This window comes from Ovis canadensis, chromosome 3 (assembly GCF_042477335.2).
Source record: "Ovis canadensis isolate MfBH-ARS-UI-01 breed Bighorn chromosome 3, ARS-UI_OviCan_v2, whole genome shotgun sequence".
Taxonomy (NCBI): Eukaryota; Metazoa; Chordata; class Mammalia; order Artiodactyla; family Bovidae; genus Ovis; species Ovis canadensis.
In genome coordinates, this window is record NC_091247.1 from 199,002,215 (window position 1) to 199,018,758 (window position 16,544).

A 16,544-nucleotide genomic window follows, 5' to 3' on the forward strand; every position below is an offset into this window, starting at 1 on the left:
GCTTTACAGCTGATGATGTGGTTTAGAGTCAAAGCCAATTTTTCTTTTTGATTAAAAGCATGTTCTCAACATAAAAATGTAGATATTTATATTATCTCTATTTTAGAATTAAATAATAGAGCTATTTGATTCAGTATCAGAAACTGGCATTTTCCTAAAGAACTTTTTTAGTTGTATCAGAAAGTACATCTGTTTATAGAAAAACAAAAGCAGAAGCACCAAGAGGCTCAACATTTGAGATAATATCCCATAATCTTTTCAGTGTTATAAACTTTTTTTGTTTTTAGGAGTCCAGGAGTAAGTTCTGATGTAAGTAGTGCATGTTTGACTATGAAGTAACTCATGTTCATCATGTGGATTTAACCTAAAGTCAGATCTGATCTGATCTGGTCCAACAATCTGATCTGGTCCAACCTTTGCAGATTTGGACTGACATCAGTTGGTAAATCTTTGAGGAAATTACCTCTATTTCCTATCTAAGTTTTTGCCAGCATGTATCACATTGGTTAGAGTTAAAGTAATCTCTTGTAATGTCATGCTTTATATTGGTTTTTTTAATGAGAAATGTAAAATACCCTGCTGGATTCATTTAATAAAATAAGAATATATTTTAGAAAAACATGGGCAGATTATGGTCATGGGCAGAGAAAAGGCTAGTTATATAAGAATAGGACATTGAGGCATCATCATTAATAATTTAAGGAGCTGAAAGTTTGTGAGGGCAACGATGTTTAAAATGAGAGATATAATAGATGATAGAACTGTTTTGGAAAGTGGAAAAGGCAAAAGTTAAATCTTAAAGACACAGTAAAGACTTTGTTCCCTGTAAACAAAATTTGGTGAGGAGGAACATGGTTGAGGAAGCAGTATATCTTGCCATCATTTAAAATAAAATCCAGTAGTGAGTATAAGAAAGAAAAGATGGATATGTTACAGCATATTAAAAGAACATAAAAAATGATGTTTTCAGTTTAATATGCTCATAGTTTTATGTTTTTGATTGGGGATATTTAGAGTCTTTCTGGTAAGAATTGGTATATAGTTAGAAACCAGGATTTTTCTGATACTAGTTCAGAAAAATAGCTTGATAATTCTGCAAAAAATTTATATATTTGGTAAATGTATTCAAATCATTTATATATTTTTCTCTGTAATTAGGAAATATTTAGCCACTCCTGTCCTGTATTACCACAGAAAATCAAAAATTTTAGAAAAGTAGTTGTTGATACAGTTTCTGTTAATGCTACAAATTATTTATCAATATTATATTTCCTGGTCTCTGATACCAGCTATAGCATTGACTTCATAAAAGCCTTCTAAGAAAAAAGAGGAACACATGCTAGACAAACATACTAATTATTTGACATTTTTATTTCAGAAACATTAAAATGTGGAACGGTATAGGAAAACATTTTATATCACACAATAGTGTTTCATGCAAAACAGTAGACCATGTGGGCAGTTATTAGAATTTATTTTGTACTGTGCAATTTGCTAGATAAGAGATGTGCAAAGGTACCTGTCCCCCTATTTTTATATTCTAGGAGGATAGAAGAATATGTAAACGGCTTACTGTGTAGTATGGTGTGATACAAGATTCAGAGTTAAAGAGAAAGTTAAGATTAACTCTGTGTGGCAGGGTACCTTATAGAGGTAGTAATCTTGAGCTCAGTTTTGGATAGTATATGAAGATTCACTTAGATTTATATTTCAGACAGTGTATTTGGAACCATGTTAATATATTCTTTGAGTCTATTTCTGAAACTTCAAGCATTTGTAAAACAATATCCTAGCCATTACTCATTTGATGTTTATTACATAGCTAATTCATACTTTTTGTTTGCTATTAATACAAAATGTCTTAGTTTACCTTTTTCCCCCACCTCCTTTTCTTCTGCTTTGTCGTGTTAGTTTGTGTTAACTACAGTGTTAACTGCAGTGATAGAAGGTATTTTTATAGAGCAGGAAGAAAATATTTGAAAATTCAATATTTGAAAATTTATTCAAAACTCTTACCTTTTATTACCTTGTTTCTTATTTCCTTGGTCTGTTAAAACACTTTGAGAAAGACGAAATGAACCTCGCTACTAGGAAGGAGAATATAACATTTGCAGATCTTGTGTGTGACATGCCAGGGACAGGAGGTTCAAGACAGAGTAGTCAGATTTGCATTAAATTGCTGCCTACTGATTCAGAATGAATTTAAAAGCAGCAAGACTAGAGAGAGCCCAGTTAGTGCAGTGCAGGAGTCCTAGCAAGATAGTGACCTGGGATCTGATGGTGACAGGAGAGCTAAAGTTTCATGGTGCAGTTACTTTGTACTCTTCTAAGATTTTATGGTAGTAGGTCATTTAATCCTCAAGCACAGCCCTCACATAGGCGTTTGTCTCATTTTGTACGTGAGCAGTATGAAACATAGCCATTTGTCCGAGGTCAAATAGGAAGTGACTGAGCCCCAGTTTGAACCTTACAGTTTTGGCTTCAGGGCTTACACTCTTAACCACAAATTTACAAACTGTTTAGAATGTAAAGCCTTCAGGACTTGGTAATTATAGGAGAATGTGGTGAGTGAAACAGGCTCGGTGCAACTTTCAGCTGAGGGAGAGAGAAGGGTAATGATTGTCCCACATGTCTGCAAGTCTTAACATCCCAGGGGGCAAATGATTCCTATCTTTTAGAAACTCAAGTCTGTTTGAAAGTTCAGTTGTAAATAATATTTTGAGTAAATTTTAATAGCCCTAGCTCATTGCTTCTCAAATGGCTGTAATCTTTTTTTCTTCTGAGTTTACCACTAGAAGTATTTCTGAATAGGTCACACATAGTTTCTTTCTTATAACAGTCTCAGTGAGTTGAGGAACATTTGTTATTCTTTCCTGTGTAGGATGCATGTCAATTTAGATAATGTTTTTAGAAGTGACAAGAGGAAATTTAAAGTAGTTATATAATGTCATTTGAAAAATACTAGTTTGAAGTAGCTTATGAACTTAGACAATATTTTTAAGTGTTTTTAAGCCCCGAGTTAGTAAAGCAAGATGTTTGAATAGCCTTTCTTTTGTTTTTGAGAATATTCTAAAAATTTTTTTTTCTTCTTTTACTGTTTTAGACAGATTGTAGGTTTTAAGACTTATTAGACTGGAAATTTTCTCAATCTTACAGTGAATGAACTTCAGCTAATGATAGATTTAGTGGTTTAAATTTAGAAAATGTTACTCTCTCTTTTTTTGTTTTCAGAAATATAGTTAGAAATTTGACTTTATTTTGGAGGCAAAATTAATAGTTAACATCTAAAAGTGTAGTTACTACTTTAAAGTATTTAACAATATGAGTCAGCTGAGGAAATATTTATATAAGGAAATATTTATATAGAATATACTTACCACTCTGATCATTCACATTTTTCTCCAGTAGATGTTTGTCAAGTGCCTACCATATCTTAAGCACAATTCTGGGGATTGGAAATAACCAGGGTTCACCCATGCAAACCTCCTGTTTACATAGTAGTCTAGTCTATTTCTTATACTACTTTGCTGTGTGTGTGTGTGAGAGAGAGAGTTAAATGGAGATAGACTTTGTTGGAATTTGAATTCTACTGATGATCTCAGCAGTCATTATTTTTCTGCATCTGAGGGACATTCATGAGCAGATGTGCAAAGTAAGCCTAAAGTAGTTAAGCAGCATTTGGTTTTCAGTATTTTAATAAGGTTTTCAGAAAGTAGATACATAGAGTTCAAGTAGGCATAAATATAGCATGCATGACTTGTGAGCTTTCCTTTATAATGTGACATAACTATAATATTTAATTTTCTTTCTATATATAATGTAACTGGATATTCATTACTTTTCTGCTATCTGTAAAAAAAAGTCAGATGGGTAATCTCCTTAAGTGTGAAATTTCACTCTTCATATATATGAAATATGTAAAATGTAACTGGATATTCCATTACATTATTATAATGTAACATGTAAATGTAATGTATCATTCTCTGTATAAAATAATGTAACTGGACACCAGTTACATTATATATATAAAGAATGAAATGTCACAGTCGAGGAGTAAATTACATATTTGACTTTTTTTTTAAACAAATAGTAACAACTGCAGTTTGGTCCAACATGGATTGTATCTGAGCCACCATCCTAGTATTCCAAATTACCACATCTTGAAGTTCACTCTCAGTTTGTGCATTACTTCTTCTATAATGAGATTCTTCTTTTTAGTCTATACTGAATCCCCAACCAGTGTGAGGTTCTATACTTCCTTGAACCTGGACTCTCTAATTTCTATTCTGTTAGTGGAAATTTATCTTCTTCAAAAGGTTGTTTTGCGTTGGACTATTACTTTCAGATATTTGAGAAGGTAGCTTTTTGTAACAAGATACATTGTCCTTTTTCTGAAAATCCTATCTAACATTTTATCTTCTCTTGTTTATTTAAAAATTAGATTGAATAACTGCCCATTTCCTTTTTTTTTTCTTTCAACTTGATTAAAAGGTTCCCAGGGACAGAATTATTCTCTTCTAGACCTATATAAAAATAGAACTACATTTAACTCTTTATGTAGTTAGCATTTCTTAGTTGCAAATGTGTAATTGCCTAAAATCTCGAAGGAATGGACTTTTATAAAGGCATATTATGTTGAGTTGTTCACTTCTTTACTTTTTGAGGGGTAAACTATTACTGTCATTTTAGGAATCTTTACCAGTGTCACCTGTGCTTTAGAAACAAGATAAAATACTAAAAAGATGGCAAGATATCAAGCTATGGCCATGCTCTAGACAAGTAATAGAAAAACGAATTAACTGTGGTGTCAGCATAAGTGTGAGGACATTACCCTTGTAAGAGGCATCAGTGAGGCATTGATCTAGAACTCAATTCATGCTTGCAATTAAAAGAATATAGTAAAAGATTTGTGATAATTATCTATGTATAGTTCTGACCCTTGGAAGAAAAATACAAAATAGTATGAAATATAATTTATATAATAAGTAACTTTTCATATCTCCTAAAATGATAATCTTTTTATGATTATCATTCTATAGATTCTTGGGAGGAGCATGGTATTTTAAGTGAAGATATTTTTTCTTCACATCTCTGAAACGTTAATTTCAAACCCTCACATCTCAGCTGTATATCCTTCAAGTGACCAAATTGTATCCAGTTTCATATAAGGCGTGTATAGTTGCCAGTAAACTTTTAAACCAGGTTCTTTGTTTTGCCTTTTATATAAGTTTGGTAAATCCTCAGTTTTTACTTTTTTGTAGGGTGAATAAAACAGTTCAGATTCACTAATGTATTTCCTATAAGAAGTATAATTAGCAGTTTTTAAGCTTTAAGATTTCCATTAGTAGGGATTAAACACTCTGATTTTTGTTTCTGAATTTTCAGTACTAGTAAGTTAGACTGAATCATGATTGCTACTTGAATATTCTGTGGCTCATCTCTGGCATTAAGTATAAGATAGGCTTTGAAGAGAAGCTTAATTTTTCTGTAGTATTAAATAAATTGATTTTTCTTAATTGTATCTTAATTAACCCCTAAATTTAATAGCCAAAAAATTCGTCCCTTGACTTCTTGCTCACAGTTGTAGGTAATGATTTTAATCCAATTACTGGTTTGTGATGAAGTGCTCCCTACTGTATGCTTGCCTTGCTTTCACCTAGACTCTAGGGCCATTACTTTCTGTAACCATTTCAGTGAGCTGCCATAGTTTTCAGTCTGTACCGTCACCTGATCCAAGCATGCGCCAAAGTTTCCACTGTTTCTGGCTCCTGTCTGCTGAATCTGCTTTGCAAAACCCTTCGTTCTTTGAGCTTTTGCTTTAGCCAAAAACCAAATTTAAGAAATTCTTTGGAGTGTGGACATAACACCATTTGCTTCCTTAGCCCTCCTGTTATGTAACTCTTCGGCTTTTATTAAACTTGTAAATACTGTGTTAACTACGACAGTGGCATCCCCGTGTGCAGTTGTGTGGCTCATGTAAAAATAAAGGCTGCTTGTGAACTTGTCGGAAGAGTATGAATGCTCTACTTGCACTGCATTCAGCTTTTTGTCGGTTTTTTGTTTGTTTTTTTAAATCAGCCACTTATTCTTTCATAGTGTTTGGTTTAATTATCTGATTATTTTATGTGTTATACCAAGGTAAGTTTGATGTAGATAAACTTTGTATTCTATGTGGTTACATGTATCTCATGGTAATTATTATTACATACTTTTCCATTTAGGCATGCTGGCCTTTCTAAATAAATAGATCTCAAACTTAAGTAGTTTCTTCCAAATTTTTCATTAATTAAAAAAAAATATAATACTGTTGATTACATCCTGTAAAATTTTTAAAGCAGAAAAACTGCCATGTATTACCATGTAGCAAGATGTAGGCCAACCTAATGTGAGAAAATCTATTTTTTTTAAATGTAGTATATGATTATTTGATTTAGTAAATATTATTGTAAACTTCCAGAATGATTTGAAAAGTAAATTGCAGGTTTTACTATTATGTTTTAGAAAGTCGACTTTTCATTTCACATAGCTTTTCAGGAAAATAATTTTTTTCTAAGCTGAGATACAGTTCTCTTATTTTTGCTATCTTTTTAGAAAATCATAAGTAATTTGATAGATGGAGCAACTAGTTGAATAATAGTTTGTCTTATGATATAAAATTTCCCTAATAGGAAAAGTTGATGTTAATAGATGTCCAAATTAATCTGGAAACTTGTATGTCCTAAAAAGAGAGAATGGATATGAAAGTGTTTTTGTGCTCTTAATGTCTACAATTCAGCTAGGAGTATGAAGAAATTCTTTAACATAGTAGCATATGTGCAAAATAGGGCCTCCTAATTGTCTCACCCATTTCTGAATTCGTAATATTGATTGCTAACACCATATTGTAGTATTTTCTATTTCTTTTCCTTCTTTATCTCGTACTTTGATCTTTTCCTCAGTTTCCTGGAGTTTTGTGTTTCTTTCTTCTCTTCTGAAAGAAAGTTTTAGGGTAGCACGGTCTTGGATCTAAGACTTTAACGCAAGAACTGGCTGGCATCATTTGTAGTTCTGGTTTTTATCTCCTCACTTCTTTTTGCTGATCTCCCTGTGGGGGAAACAAAATTCCACCATAGGAATGTGAGCTATAACAAGCCTTTTAACCTTTCTTTACTTTGCTGTCTTCAGTATTTCACTAGTGAGTATGATTCTACTTATTCTACTTATTTTGAAAAACGTATTTGAAAACTGCATATGTACAGAAACTCAGAAGGCTGTTTTGGATTGTTGGATTTGTAGTCGTAATAGTGCCTTTTTAATGTGAAAGATTTACAGTAAGAGCTTAACATCTTATTTAGAGTTGATCAGGTTTTTTCTTTTCCAAATTGTTCCCAAATGGAATTGGTCACAAAAAAAGAAACAATTTAGGATATGCTGATATAGACCGTTTCTGTTTTTAACATCTTTGCGCATGAAAAGTTAACTATATATGCAGCTGCTGTTCATCAGTAGTTTGCAGCTAAATGCAAGTAATTAGAAAGTGTATGTGACAGATGTTCCATCTATAACGCTCCATTGCAAGCGATGTTGGCCTACCCTATGGTAATAAAATGTGATTCTGTGATTCGAAAGCATTTTCTTAATGACAGAGCTATATATGGAGTTTCAGTGTTCTTTCTGAAATTTGTCCTTATGTACATTAACTGGATTCTTCGTGCTAATGTTTCCAGTGTATTTGCTTTCTTTATTTTGAATTGGCCAGTCCCTTTATTTATTTTCACGTTGCTTCAGGACCCACATCTCTTTAGAAGGATGGCTACAGATGGCTTTCTGCTTTTTAATGTTGATAAATCTATGCCTTGCAGAGAACCCAGACTGTATTGCATTATTAAAAATTAAGTACCAGGAAATGAAATCAGAATTTAAAATAAATTTATGGATATGACTCAAGGTGCTCACTCAGTGAGGTGAGACATAGGAAGTCCTTTTAGTTTAAGATTAGAGTCTGAAAACTCTGGGTCTACCTTTCAAATTGTGTCTCATAAAACAGATCCCTATAGATAGCCCTAAAGCAATAAAGCAAATAGAACTAGAGGATTTATTTTCTAGCACCTGAGTTTAAAATGTTAAACTTCTTGAGAAGTAGCATTAAATGAAAATGTTAATAAGCTTTTTGAGAACTAGCATTTTAAAGATGTGAAGTTTGAAAACCTGTTGTGGAATAGTAGTTCTTTGCCTTCCAGAGTATGTGTACTTTATTAAATAGACAATGTGCTATTGAATAGTGAACTGATTTAAAATTTATTTTTCAGATGAACCAGAAACTCGAGATGCATGGTGGGCAGAAATCAGACAAGAAATAAAATCCCATGCCAAAGCACTAGGCTGTCATGCTGTAGTGGGCTACAGTGAATCAACTAGCATCTGGTAAATGATGATAACAACTTGATTTTCTAGATGCTGTAGTTTACAGATTGTCATCTGAAAGGGGAAAAGCTTTAGGCAGATACGGAGAAAAGAAGAAAAGTGGATTGATCCAGTTAGCATGGGCTTTTTTAGAATACATCAGGAGGAGGTTCATATGCTATCTTTACTGCTTAATTTTCCTGAAACTTCAGGAAAATTGCTCTACTCCTCCAAGCCTCAGTTTATATGTTGGAGACAATAACTACCTATCAGTTAAGGTTATTGAGACATTAAATGAGAATATAATACTGGCACACAGCAAGTATTAACTCCAGGCGTACTTTACTCCAGTTTGTGACTCCACCAGCTCCTTCCTCTGGGATTTTGAAACCCTTAATCTATTGTAAATGAACCGCCGTGTGTCTTTCAAATTCATTGGTAAACTCTTCTGCCTTTATTAATGAACTATAACTTAACTTTTTCCCACCAACAAATCTCCCTAATGCTGTCCAGTTAGGAAGGGACTTCCATACTCAGTTCTCAATTTCTTTTTCGCCTTTCATTTGGACAACCTCTTCCCCATTTAAGTCCGTGCCGATCCACTGTTCAGGATTTTCTACCTCCAAAACTTTTTTCTGCTCTTTTTCCTGCCTGTCTCCTCCAGTTAAACACATTATCTCCCTTCTAACAGCCTGTCCTTGTGCTTTCTCATTCTCAAGTCCTCTAGCCTCAGTTGAGTTTCAACCTTCTTTTAACTTCATTATCACATGGAACTGTTCCTCTTTAAAAATTTTAAACCATAAAATTTCACTGTTGGATCACAACCTGATATTTTCCTACCCATTCCATTTGCTTATTTATTTCTAGTTTATTTTGGCCCTTCTCTTAATCAAGAGTTTTCCCAGTTCTTTACTTATGTTCTGATTTTATGCCGTCTGCCATCCTTGAACCCTACTTTCCACTCCTTCAGAAGTTGGTAATAGATGTCATCTAGACACTGTTTGACCTTATGCTGTCTAATTTTTCCACCTTCTGTTGGGTAATTCTTAACTGCCAGCTATTACATGGATAACTTTCTTGTGGTGGTGCTGATCATTTTTGTTGGAGAACAAATGATTAGACTGTAATAAATGAGGATGTTACAGAGCCATGCTGTTTCATTCTCTAAGGATCTTTTTTTTTTCTTTGCAGACCATATATTATACTCTTTTTAAAAAACAACTTTATTGATGTATAATAGGCATATAATCTCACATGTTTAAAGTGCATTACTTTGAAAAGTTCTCACATAAGTTTTATGTGAAACCATAAAAGTCAGGAAACCATTATTATCATGAAACCATTAGCATCAGTCGTGAAACCATGAAATCATTAGTGTTGAGACAGTCAACACATATATCACCCCCAAAGCTTCTCTATATTCCTTTGTACTCTTTCGCTTCAGTCCCTTCTCATCCCACCCCTGTCACAGGATATACTGCTCATCTGCTTTCTATCACTAGAATAAATTTTCACTTTTACAGAATTTTATGTAAATAGAATCTTAACATTATGCACTCCTTTTTGTTTAATTAATTTCACTCAGCATGTTTAAGTTGAGATTAAATTGAGTGTCATCCCTGTAACAGTTAGTAAGAACCTGTTCCTTTTCATTGCTGAGTAGTACTCCTTTGTATATATTATACCCTTGAACTGCTCTGTTCTCATAGAAGCTGTTCTACTTTTGTTAACCTACTAACCGTGTTAGGCTTATCCTACCTTTCCCCAGTAGATAGTCTTGCTCTATTTGTGGATTTATTTTCATAAACTTTCAGCTCTTAGGGGTATAGTTTTAGAAGACAGTTCTTACCATCAGATTCACATTCTCCTGGAGAATTATGACAAGCATAATACATTGTATGGTAGAGATATCCCAGTATATCTTAGGATCCTAGAGGGCTATAGGTTAGGAAGATTGGAAGAAAGTTTTAATGAAGTAACTGAAGCTTGAACTGTATCCTTGAGAAATGAGTTATATCATGAAGAGAAAAGGCATAAGGAGGGTTTTCAGGGTGAAAAGAGTAGCATGTGGAGAAGGCCAGAGGTATGGATTCAGTTGCTGGAGATAAGTCAGAGATGCAGGAGTCTACAGAAATGAGTCCAATTCATTTACTTAGAAGTTTGCATTCACCTGATGTAAGCTTCTGTTTTCCCTGGAGACCTCAGAAAATCTTTGTATTTAGATCCTGTCTTTACTAGTTTTTTCTGTTCTAACCCGTCCTACTTACTATTACTGGATTTAGTTCCCTGCAGTGCACACCTTGAAATGCACACCTGCTCTAGTAGCTATTTGATTCAGTGCCTTCTGTGGCTTTGTGTTTTTTTTATATTCTCAGTGTGCGTTTAACTGTTAGAAGCTTGGCCTCTTGCAGATCATTTCTTTTATGGCCTTGCTTCTTGTCCATTTACTTTGTTTCAAGTGTATTGTCCCTAGGTTGCTACTTTTCCCATTAGCTTTGAGTGATCTCATTCATAAATTCAATAATTATGTTGATTGTTTTTTGGTTTTCAGGTTGGATAATATGTAATAAAGAGTTTCAGATAATTCTTTGGAAAATCGGTTTTTATCATGTATATAATATGATGTAGCTTAAGCTCTGTCTAGTATACTTTGTATGTTTGTGTCAGTTGTCTTTTTATTATTAAGTTTAAATTAAGCTAAAGCAATATAGATATTTACATAGTTGTGCTTTTAGAATAATTTTAATGAAATTCAATATTCATTTAAAGAGTATTTTATTACAGTTTAATGGGCTAGCAATATAGTTTGTTACTACCATTATTTTTAAACATTCCAGTCTTTATAAGCTTTGCCATATTTTAAAGGAATTATCACTAATACTATATCTTTTACAATTTTTAAGTGACAAAGAATACTCTTTGTCTTCATTTTAACAATGTTACTTCTATTTTCTATCCTAGATTTAGGAGGTAATCCTGTGATAATAATATTTAGTAAAGTCTATCTTAAATTTAAATTGTCACCTTGGTAATGACTTTGATATTTAACATTTTCCAGAGTTAGACTGCCTGAAAATATTAACTTGGTTATGTTTTTTTTTTTTTTCTTTTGTAGTGAAGAGGTCTGTATTTTATCTGCATCCGGCACGGCAGCTGTACTGAACCCTAGATTTTTGCAGGATGGCACCGTGGAGGGCTGTTTGGAACAGAGGTTGTCACGACAGCATGGCTTATTTTCCTTAAGGGTAGAGAAGGGAGAGTTTGACTTTCTTCTCAGAGCTGGGATAATCCTTCTCTATGAGGGCGGGTTACACGGGTGCAGTGTAGAAATCAGGACCAGGCACTTGACTGATTTTTACCTAATCCATAGCAACACCATAGCAACAAAGAAGTATTGGATTCTGCACTGCATGATGCATGTTGTTATTTTTAATATCTCAGTAAATGGCACATGTGATTACCAATTGAAGAATTTCAGGTATACATTTTTGTGTTTGCTACAATGTAGAAGTAATTTCTTTTGAGTTTTCTCTTCCTTTCTTTTCCTTTTGTCTTACCTCCAAAATAAGAAAAGGTCATGAAACAATTTCCATAAAGAAAATTCCTAATTTACAAAACAGACACTATGTTGTACTAAAATTATATATGAAAGGTTCAATTATGTATAAAAACCTTATGAAATATGACTTTAAGATATGTTAAAGAGAAAGTAAAAGTGAAAGCATTAGGTAAAACGAGACTGCTTTTTGGTTTATTTGATTATTGGTTCCTTTAATCTGTTAGTGTCCATAAATGATGAGGTTATCAACTATATATACAGAAAGCTGTAAGTATGATACCAGAGCTTGCCTGAATAATATAAATCTTAAATACTTCTTACCTAACACTATGCATATTTTTCCCCAGTATTAATGTAGGGAAGAAAGCCAAAATAAAAAAAAACCAAACTATATGTTATCAAATTTAGTATAAATTTGCAAGTCTCTGTAGCCAAGAAAGATATATTATTCAGACCTTGGTCATTTTCTTCGTTTGTCAGTATTAAACATGGATTTTGACCATAATATGTTTCAGAGCATTAAAAGTCATGGTAAGTAATAGGAAAGTGAAGGTTGGACATTTTGAAGTATACTAAACAATTGGAATATTCTGTTGAGGAAACCGACTTTGCCAGTGAGTTGTCCCAGTGCTGCCGTATAGTTCTTGCTTATGTCAGTAGCTTCCATTCTTTAGTAGGTAGAAGCCTAATTTAATGAACAGCCTTTCTCATGCAGTTTGATTGTTTCCATATTATGGCTTGGATGGACACATGAAATTATTAGTGCTTACTAAAGAAAATTTGAAAAAATGTAGGAGGGTAGAAGGAAGAAAAAAATTCCCTAGGATGTCAGTATTTAGAGATTATCCATCTTGTACATTTCATATTTCAACTGTTTTCTTACTTTCTTTGCATTTCTTCTTTGGGATGGTTTTGATCACCGCCTCCTGTACAGTATTATGAACCTCCGTCCATAGTTCTTCAGGCACTCTATCAGATCTAATTCCTTAACTGTTTGTTACTTCTACTGCATAATCGTAAGGGATTTGATTTAATCATATGTAAATGGTCTAGTGGCTTTCCCTACTTTCTTCAATTTAAGTCTGAATTTTGCAATAAGAAGTTCATGATTGGAACCACAGTCAGCTCCTGCTCTTGTTTTTGCTGACTGTATAGAGCTTTTCTACCTTCAGCTGCAAAAATCTGATTTTGGTGTTGACCATCTGATGATATTCATGAGTAGAGTCTTTTGTGTTAGTGGAAGAGGGTGTTTGCCATGACCAATGCGTTCTCTTGGCAAAACTCTTTTAGTCTTTGCCCTACTTCATTTTGTACTCTTAAGGCCAAACTTGCCTGTTACTACAGGTATTTCATGACTTCCTACTTTTGCATTCCAGTCCCCTATGATGAAAAGGACATCTTTTTTGGTGTTGGTTCTAGAAGGTCTTGTAGGGCTTCACAGAACTGTTCAGCTTCTTTAGCATAAGTGATTGGGGCCTAGATTTGGATTAGTGTGCTATTGAATGGTTTGTCTTGGAAATAAACAGAGATCATTCTGTCATTTGTGATATTGTACGCAAGTACTGCATTTCGGACTCTTGTTGTCTATGAGGGCTACTCCATTTCTTCTAAGGGATTCTTGCCCACTAGTAGATATAATAGAAATAATGTAGATATAATGGAGATAATAGTAGATACAATGGTCATCTGAATTAAATTCGCCCATTCCACTTCATTTTAGTTCACTGATTCCTGAAATGTCGATGTTCACTCTTGCCATCTCCTGTTTGAACACTTCCAATTAACCTCGATTCATGGACCTAACATTCCAGGTTATGAATGTTTTCTATGCAATATTGTACTTTACAGCATCGGACTTTATGTCCATCACCAGTCACAAAATGCAAAAAGGCAACATAGTTGTCTGAGGAAGCCTTACAAATAGTTGAGCAAAGAAGAGAAGTGAAAGGCAAAGGAGACAAGGAAAGATATATCCATCTGAATGCAGAAGTCCAAAAAATATCAAAGAGAGATAAGAAAGCCTTCCTCAGCGATCAGTGCAAAGAAATAGAGGAAAACAATAGAATAGGAAAGACTAGAGATCTCTTTAAGAAAATTAGAGACACCGAGGGAACATTTCATGCAAAGATGGGCACAATAAAAGGACAGGAATGGTATGGACCTAACAGAAGCAGAAGATATTAAGAAGAGGTGGCAAGAATACACAGAAGAACTATACAAAAGAGATCTTAATCACCCAGATAACCACAATGGTGTGATCACTCAGGTAGAGCCAGACATCCTGGAATGTGAAGTCAAGTGGGCCTTAGGAAGCATCACTACAAACAGAGCTAGTGGAGATGATGGAATTCCAGCTGAGCTATTTCAAATCCTAAAAGATGATGCTGTGGAAGTGCTGTACTCAATATGCCAGCAAATTTGGGAAACAGAAGTGGCCACAGGACTGGCAAAGGTCAGTTTTCATTCCAATCCCAAAGAAAGGCAATGCCAAAGAATGTTCAAACTACCACACAATTGCACTCTTCTCACACACTAGCAAAGTAATGCTGAAAATTCTCCAAGCTAGGTTTCAACATTACATGAACCATGAACTTCCAGATGTTCAAGCTGAATTTAGAAAAGGCAGAGGAACCAGAGACCAAATTGCCAACATCCACTATCATAGAAAAAGCAAGAGAATTCCAGAAAAAATCTATTTCATTGACTACGCCAAAGCCTTTGTGTAGATCACAAAAAATTGTGGAAAATTCTTAAAGAGATGGAAATACCAGACAACCTTACCTGCCTCCTGAGAAATCTATATGTAGGTCAAGAAGCAACAGTTAGAACTGGACATGGAACCAGCAATAGTTCAGTTCAGTCCAGTCGCTCAGTTGTGTCCAACTCTTAGCTACTCCATGAATCGCAGCACGCCAGGCCTCTCTGTCCATCACCATCTCCTGGAGTTCACTCAGACTCATGTCCATCGAGTCCGTGATGCCATCCAGCCATCTCATCCTTTATCGTCCCCTTCTCCTCCTGCCCCCAGTCCCTCCCAGCATCAGAGTCTTTTCCAGTGAGTCAGCTCTTCACATGAGGTGGCCAAAGTACTGGAGTTTCAGCTTTAGTATCATTTCTTCCAAAGAAATCCCAGGGCTGATCTCCTTCAGAATGGACTGGTTGGATCTCCTTGCAGTCCAAGGGACTCTCAAGAGTCTTCTCCAACACCACAGTTCAAAAGCATCAATTCTTCAGCGCTCAGCCTTCTTCACAGTCCAACTCTCTCATCCATAAATGACCACTGGAAAAACCATAGCCTTGACTAGACGGACCTTAGTTGGCAAAGTAACGTCTCTGCTTTTGAACATGCTGTCTAGATTGGTCATGACTTTTCTTCCAAGGAGTAAGCATCTTTTAATTTCATGGCTGCAATCACCATCTGCAGTGATTTTGGACTGGTTCCAAATAGGGAAAGGAGTACATCAAGGCTATATATTATTACCCTGCTTATTTAACTTATATGCAGAGTACATCATGCAAAATGCCAGACTGGGTTAAGCACAAGCTGAAATGAAGATTGCTGGGAGAAATATCAGTAACCTCAGATATGCAGATGACACCACCATTATGGCAGAAAGTAAAGAGGAACTAAAGGGCCTCTTGATGAAGTGAAAGAGGAGAGTGAAAAAAATGGCTTAATACTCAGCATTCAGAAAACTAAGACCATGGCATCTGGTCCCATCACTTCATGGCAAATAGATGGGAAAACAGTGGAAACAGTGACAGACTTTATTTTCTTGGGCCTCAAAATCACTGCAGATGGTGACTGCAGCCATGAAATTAAAAAACGCTTGCTCCTTGGAAGAAAAGCTGACCAACCTAGGCAACATAGTAAAAAGCTGAGACATTACTTTGCTGACTAAAGTCCATCTAGTTCAAAAGCATGGTTTTCCAGTAGTCATGTGCATGTGAGAGGTGGACCATAAAGGAAGCTGAATGCCAAAGAATTGATGCTTTTAAACTGTGATATTGGAGAAGACTCTTGATATTTCCTTGTACAGTAAGGATATCAAACCAGTCAATCCTAAAAGAAATCAAACCCGAGTATTCATTAGAAGGACTGATGCTAAAGCTGAAGCTCCAATAACTGACTCATTGGAAAAGACCCTGATGCTAGGAAAGATTGAAGGTGGGAGGAGAAGGGAGCGACAGAGGATGAGATGGTTGGATGTCTTCACCAACTTAATGGACAGGAGTTTGAGCAAGCTCTGGCAGTTGGTGATGGACTGGGAAGCCTCATGTCATGCAGTCCATGGGGTCGCAAAGAGACACAACTGAGTGAACTGAACTGAACATTTTAGCACTTTTATTCTTTATGTTATATGATGTTATACCACCTGTGTTCAAATTTTTTGGAGTTATTTGGTTAAAAATCGTCCCAGTTTTCATCTTTCTGTGTCCCCCTTGTACCACATGGGCTTTGGATTCAAACAAACTGATGTTAAAATCTGATGTCTGCTACTTAGTACTTTTTGTGACTGAGCAAATTACTTAGCATCTCAGCTGGGTTTCAGGCCAAGTGAAACTAGGTTTTGTTTCCCTGTGCTTGGCGTCATATTGAAGG

The 16,544-nt window shown here is 34.9% G+C and overlaps 1 protein-coding gene across 12 annotated transcripts in view; it reads left to right on the top strand.

Moving 5' to 3' along the window:
• Positions 1–16,544, top strand: part of C2CD5 (C2 calcium dependent domain containing 5) — an 87,909-nt gene that overhangs the window by 40,058 nt on the left and 31,307 nt on the right. For 11 of the 12 annotated variants that reach the window (XM_069581213.1, XM_069581215.1, XM_069581217.1 and 8 more), the window contains 2 exons: positions 8,289–8,403; positions 11,498–11,593. In XM_069581213.1, coding sequence (XP_069437314.1) covers positions 8,289–8,403; positions 11,498–11,593 — 211 coding nt within the window. Of the gene's footprint in view, positions 1–8,288; positions 8,404–11,497; positions 11,594–13,491; positions 14,394–16,544 lie in introns of those variants that run through there. The other variant, XM_069581224.1, reaches the window with a different exon arrangement.